This window comes from Paracoccidioides lutzii (genome assembly GCF_000150705.2).
Source record: "Paracoccidioides lutzii Pb01 unplaced genomic scaffold supercont2.7, whole genome shotgun sequence".
In the NCBI taxonomy this organism is placed as follows: Eukaryota; Fungi; Ascomycota; class Eurotiomycetes; order Onygenales; family Ajellomycetaceae; genus Paracoccidioides; species Paracoccidioides lutzii.
Window position 1 is genome coordinate 263,176 of NW_015440953.1, and position 6,167 is coordinate 269,342.

The following is a 6,167-nucleotide window of genomic DNA, read 5'->3' on the forward strand; positions in this document are numbered from 1 at the left end:
CTGTTCGCTTACCACTTAGCGCTGGATGGGGTTATGGCTGTGCACAGGTGCTTGGGAGGAGCGGAGCTGTGAAACGATATCTAACAAGCGGCATTATTATTGTTATTATTATTATGCGGAATGCGGAAGCGGCGGAGGCTTTGGTTCCTTTTTGGCGCGGGTTGTGCTGGGGCAATCATCATGAACGGGAATGAGTCGACGCTGATTAGTTAGTTAAGCGTGTTGGAGTCTAAGAATAGTCAGGCTGGGAGGAAAACGTGGCTCTGCTGGAGAACTATATTCAAGACAGTGAGCTCTGATCTAATATCTATCTATGAGCGTGGTCGGATCGCGGCTGGATTCGACTGTCGCTTGGTTTGTTATCGCTGATAGGACTGAGATGGTGAATTAGTCGAACGAGTCATGTAGTGAGTGACGTAGGCAGGGTTTGCTGTCTGCGTGAATAGTAAAAGGCTGCGGTGAAGCGGATGATGGGATGAAGTAGGTGAGAACGGAGGAGGAAGTCATGCATGGTTCTATTTATGGTTTCTTGCTGTGGCTTGTGTCTAAATAACTAAGAAAACATGAAATTGTGTTCGTGCTTGCAGAACTCTAGTTTAGTAAATGATGCTGTGACAACTGGCATTCGATATTCTTCATGGCGGGATTTGGAGGTTCCCCTCCCTGGCATTCCACCGTCGCTTGATTATCCCGAATCCCAAAAGAGTCCATGTCGAAATTCGGGAGGGTGGATTAGGGTCGCCACGTCAACAGGGCCAGTCAGACCTGTGGATATAATTCATGGGAAATGTCAGTTAGCAACCAAACTTCACCAAACCTCTCCGAGCCTGAAAAATAATAATAATAATAATAAATAAATAAATAAATAATAATAAAAATAAAAATAAATAAATAAATAAATAAATAAATAAATAAATAAATAAATAAATAAAAAAAGAGGAGTAGGGGGATAGATCCATATATCAACATACCTATCTTCTACAGGCCAGCCATCGACGTCTCCCGCGGTAGCATCATCATGGCTCTCATTCGTTTTATTCGTGATACCTTGAAACAAACACTCGGGGTTCAGGACTCTTGACGGATGAAATGAAGAAAACACAAAAAATTCCAACTTATATTCAAACATGAGATTTTTTTAGTAGTCAGTCACTAAGGAGGAGGAAAGGCAATTCCCTAACTGTCATCTTTAAGGCCAGAAAATATATCCATCTGCCCTCCAAGTTCTACCAATAATGGGATCTCGAGCTCGAGCTGCAGTGGGGACGGAAATTTTCAACTTATGACAGTAGCTATGAACCATGGGGGTTGTTTTATCCTTAATTGCTATTTTATCGGTTAATTTAAATTGTATTTGACTGTAGAGGATAATCTCATTTAAAGGGAGATGTTCAAGTCTTGGAGACCTATGAGTCAGCATGACGTTTTGCATCACCACACCACTTGAGCGACGCACCAAATTTATGTTCTGTGGCTACACAACGAAATTAACTCTTATACAGCCAATTATTTAGAAAAAGCTGATGAAAGCCTTCTTCCAGAGATCGCAACGACTGAATTTTCCATTACCCCTAATTCCCCTCCTTCCCGCTCACAATGGCTCAATCGCAACCACAACAACCCCTATCCCAACCCCCGTTCCAAGTAACCTCAACTCTCCGCTACGACCCATCCCTCCCCAACGACTCCAACATACCATCCTCATATCCACACCCCAGAGACTCCCATTACTATCTCCTCAGCTATCACCACGCCCGCTTGCTTTCCGCCGCCATAGACTTCCAATGGCCCGCTGCCGCCGCGGCCCTGCAGCCTCCTAATCCCGATACATGCCTATCCAACCTCGCCCAAACTTTCAACAAATATATCGCCAGCGACCCATCGCGGCCATGGCGATTGCGCATTCTCCTCGATGCCACAGGTGAAATCACAGTTGAAGCTGTTCCAATCGTCATCTCAACACCGCCCTCGCAGCCCTTACTGATATTACCGGGCGACGGGTTCGATTTCTCTACCCTCCTACCAGAATCAGACACGATAGATTCACAATTCCCCGCTACAAACAGAAATATACAAAAGATAGACCCATGGATTCTCCGCCTGGACACACAACCCACCACCCCCTCCCTTTTCACCCGCCACAAAACCACACACCGCGAAAGCTACACCGCCTCCCGCGCGCGCGCGGGCATTACGTCCCCATCCGATCGGACGGAGGTGTTGATATATAACCCCGCTGGCGAGGTGATGGAGGGGAGCATCACGACGGTATATTTTCGGCGGAGGCGGAGAACAGCAGCAGAGTGTGAGAGTGGAGAGAATAGCGTTGACGATGAGGGTGGCGGTCATCGATTTTACTGGGTCACGCCGCCGCTGTCGAGTGGGGGGAATGCGGGGACGTCGAGGAGATATGCACTTGCGGCAGGGTTTTGTGTAGAGGGGGTTGTGAAGGTTGGGGAGTTGAGGGAGGGGGAGGTGGTGTGGTTGAGTAATGGGGTTAGGGGGTTTGTGCCGGCGGTTATGAGGTTAGGGTAGTGGGTAGGGTGATTATGGGGAGCTCTACGAGAGATATATATGAATGAGGGTTTGAGAATGGGGATGGATGGATGAGTTGTGCTTTACATGATTTCAAATGTCCGACATATCAGCTCATCTGCATATTGTTTGTCTCTCTTTTCCAAGCTCTATACCCATTCCATTCCAATACTGATTTTGAGTCGTCGAATCCGCCCAAGTCTTCTCTGTGGACAAACACGCCCTTACTTCTCCACCTTACACTCCTTGGCTCAATGAATAAAACCCTCCCCCCGGCCCCCTCCCCACTCGGCAACATCCAAATTCATGAATTGGTCATAACCCGTCAACCCATCATCTACGCTATGAAGCAAGGAACACTCACAGCACCATGGAGCTACCTACCTATCTGCTACTTACCTGCACCCTGGAGGCCAGACAATATAACATCTCCACACCTCTATCTCGTCGAACACCCACTCCATGTCAGCTACGATATAGACTATATACACTCATCGACCACGCATCCGCCACATTCAGGGCTCCAGGGACTAAAAAGAAGCGTGTTGCGTCATGCCGTATCATGTCTTCCCACAGTCCCCATAGCAAGGCTGGGGTGTTGCAATTGGAGTCAGATTCTATGGGACAACTGTGATGTCGACAAGGGTCGTGTATGTAGATGTGATTGCATATATCAATGAGCTTGAGATGGAAGAGGGAGCGTATTTCGCAATTACATATACTATGTATATTTGCTGGTTTCTGAGGTTGTAACTATGATCAATTCATGAGAGTCTTCACTGATTCATGCTCACTGAATTGCATGATAAAATGTAAAGAAAGAGCGTGAGCTCTGACATAATAAAATTTAGTTTTGAGGAGTGTAACTTCAAGCTGTATAGAGAAGAGAGAATTGAGCTCTGTGTTTATAGTGAGTGTGTAGAATCATGAATGAAGTTACATATTCTGATCTTGATCTTCATTTCCTTTCTCTTTCAGACACAGATGGAAATTACAGTGAATGATCAAAAAAGCAACTCTTGACTAAATAGTTTCTGTTTAACATTCACACAAGCAGACGAAATTGAATGAATTGAGATGGAATATCTATCTGCATAACCTTGGCTGCATCAGTGTGTATCTCACTAGTTACCCAAAGGAATCTGAGATCTTGAAGCTTGCAGTTAAATACTCCCTCTCACCGCCTGCTTGATAAAATTTTTCTCATTATCCATACGCTGCATCTTCTATTCATTATGGGCTTTTATCCTATTGAGTTTCGTGTTCAAGCTCTTACTCTTCTCACTGAGGGCTATACACATAAGAGAGTCAAGGAAACCACAGGGATTACTGAACGCACACAGACAGATCTAACAAAGAAAAGCAAGAGAGCAAGGCTGCAACTCTGATATTGACCGTCGAATTTGAAAGAGTATGTGGAAGATGCTCCATGCAGCGGCTGGCCTAAAGAAATATACTCAGAGAAAGAACAATCTGTCATAAAATCTGCCATCAAGGATCAATGTGGACGTGAGAAATCTTCTGAGATTTTAGCCTCTGGAGATGGCACCTCCCACAGCTCTGTTTGTCGGATTTTGAAGAAGCATGGATTTGTGATAGCGAAGCCTTTAAAAACCAGGGCTAACTGATTCCTCTAAGAAACACCAACTTAGATTTGCTCTTGAGCACGAACATTGGAGTCTAGATGACTGGAAAAGAGAGATCTGGAGTGATGAGACATCTGTTGTTCTTGGTCAGAGAAGTGGAGCTGTTTGAGTGTGGCGCCAGATTCCAGAAGCCTATGATGTGTACGAAGACGATGGAAAGGAGCCTGTGAGTTTATGTTCTGGGGGTGCTTTTCATACAATAGAAAAAGGCCCGTGTCATGTATGGGGGAGCCAGAGACTGCTTGGGATAAGATGAATGCAGAAATGGATCTCGAACAAATGAACATGAAGCGTGAGGTTAAGTTTTAAGGCTGAATGGGAGGTTACTACTGTGCGTAACTAATGGGATTGTGAAATCAGACAAGCCAGAAGCCTCGAGGCGATATATTAGAGCAAATGATAAGCTCCTTCTTGATGGAAAAAAGGGAGGAATTGATTGGTATAACTAGATCGTAAAATCTCTTATTTATAGACTCTCAGCTAATTGATTTATTTTCTTAGATGATTATCATCTCACAATTGATTATTTCTTTTGCCAAATATGTCAACCTTCTTACTGAATACAATTGTCCAAGAAGAAAATGCATCAGCACATGCACAGCCCTATCAGATGAAAATATACAATCTTCATGAGGTTCAGTGTCTCTTTTGACCAGGTAACTCACCAGATCTCAATCCAATTGAGTTTACCTGGGCCTGGATGAAGCGCCGGACTACAGTTTGAGGAGCTCCACGAGATAGGAAAACTGTTTAGAATTCAGGGACTAAAAAATGGAATGATCTGCCACAACAGAAGATTCAAGCATGGATAGAGCGGATACCTCATCATATTAAGGATATTATACGCTGTAGTGATGGCAATGAGTTTAAGAAGGTCGTGCAGGGAAGAATAGCTGTAAGCAAAGCTGGAAGGAAGGTCAGCGTTTAAAAAGGAAAGCTATCAAGACAGGAAGATGGGGATAGTGGCTCTAACTATCAAATTCAGTAGTTATAACAGCTTCAAATTGTCAAATAAATATAATATTTTAGTATCCTACATAAAAATTACGATGGGAGATGCGAATGAAATAACCAGCTCCCATACCCCTGTCAGGGAAATGGGGTCATTTCACTCTAGACATAAAAAGGAGGCATGCGATTCAAGACGATGATGAACACAGGTATCGCATCACACCACAACGGGACGCAGACGCAGATGCAGATACTGATGTAGATGAAAACGCAATGAGACTGAAATATTTTGGCAATCGGCCACCAATATCCACCTGCTCATTTCCAACCCAACCCAACCCAACCCAACCCACTCCCACTCTTCCCACCCCCGCCTTTCCTAATCAGATTGAGAGGAGATTCTGCATTCTCTTTTCATACCGTAATGCTTGATTTTGTATATCGGATGCCATGGGATGGGATGGACGGTAAGAAGTCTAGTCAAGGAGACCTTGTGCGCGCTCGGATTCGATACGGGCATACAAGCGGTCACGGGCCCGGACGCGGGGGAGGTGGTAGCCTATATTGGGTCTTTGTTAGGGGATATGTATGGGCATTGGGGGAAAGGGGGTCGGGAGAGGGTGTTTGATAAACGTACCGTACCAGAAGAGGTAGGCAAAGGTTGTTCCGAGTCCTAGGATGAGAGGTGGGATTAGTTGGGTTATCTGTAGGATTGGTTGGATTGGATTGAGGGGTTCGTGGAGGGAGTAGGGTGATGTATGTATATATATATAGTTCTATATCACACTTCTGACCTCCCCCGCTCGCACCGGGGAAGGTGTCGGGAATATATATTCAAGGATTTGCCTCAAACTCACCAAAGGCGGAGCTAAGATGCAGCACGAGGCCCCGACGGAGCATCTATGTATTATGTTAGCATGGGAATTGGGTCAATTTGGTGCCGTGATGTTTGCCGGGTAGGGTGGGACCGGGAATGGTTGAATGAAAATAGGGCATAGCAATGAGGATTGGGAAACGTACACCCGTGATGGGTTG

General features: G+C 45.1%; 2 protein-coding genes across 2 annotated transcripts; one reads left to right on the forward strand and one right to left on the reverse strand.

Moving 5' to 3' along the window:
- Positions 1 to 1,596: 1,596 nt before the first annotated feature.
- On the forward strand, positions 1,597 to 2,535 carry PAAG_03395 (hypothetical protein; the record flags this gene model as incomplete). The annotated part of the gene is made up of 1 exon (XM_002794804.1): positions 1,597 to 2,535. One exon carries the CDS (start codon positions 1,597 to 1,599, stop codon positions 2,533 to 2,535), a length of 939 nt encoding a protein of 312 aa, XP_002794850.1.
- Positions 2,536 to 5,608: 3,073 nt separating this feature from the next.
- Positions 5,609 to 6,032, reverse strand: PAAG_03398 (hypothetical protein; the record flags this gene model as incomplete). The annotated part of the gene is made up of 3 exons (XM_002794807.2): positions 5,609 to 5,691; positions 5,770 to 5,805; positions 5,990 to 6,032. 3 exons carry the CDS (start codon positions 6,030 to 6,032, stop codon positions 5,609 to 5,611), a joined length of 162 nt encoding a protein of 53 aa, XP_002794853.1.
- Positions 6,033 to 6,167: the final 135 nt, after the last annotated feature.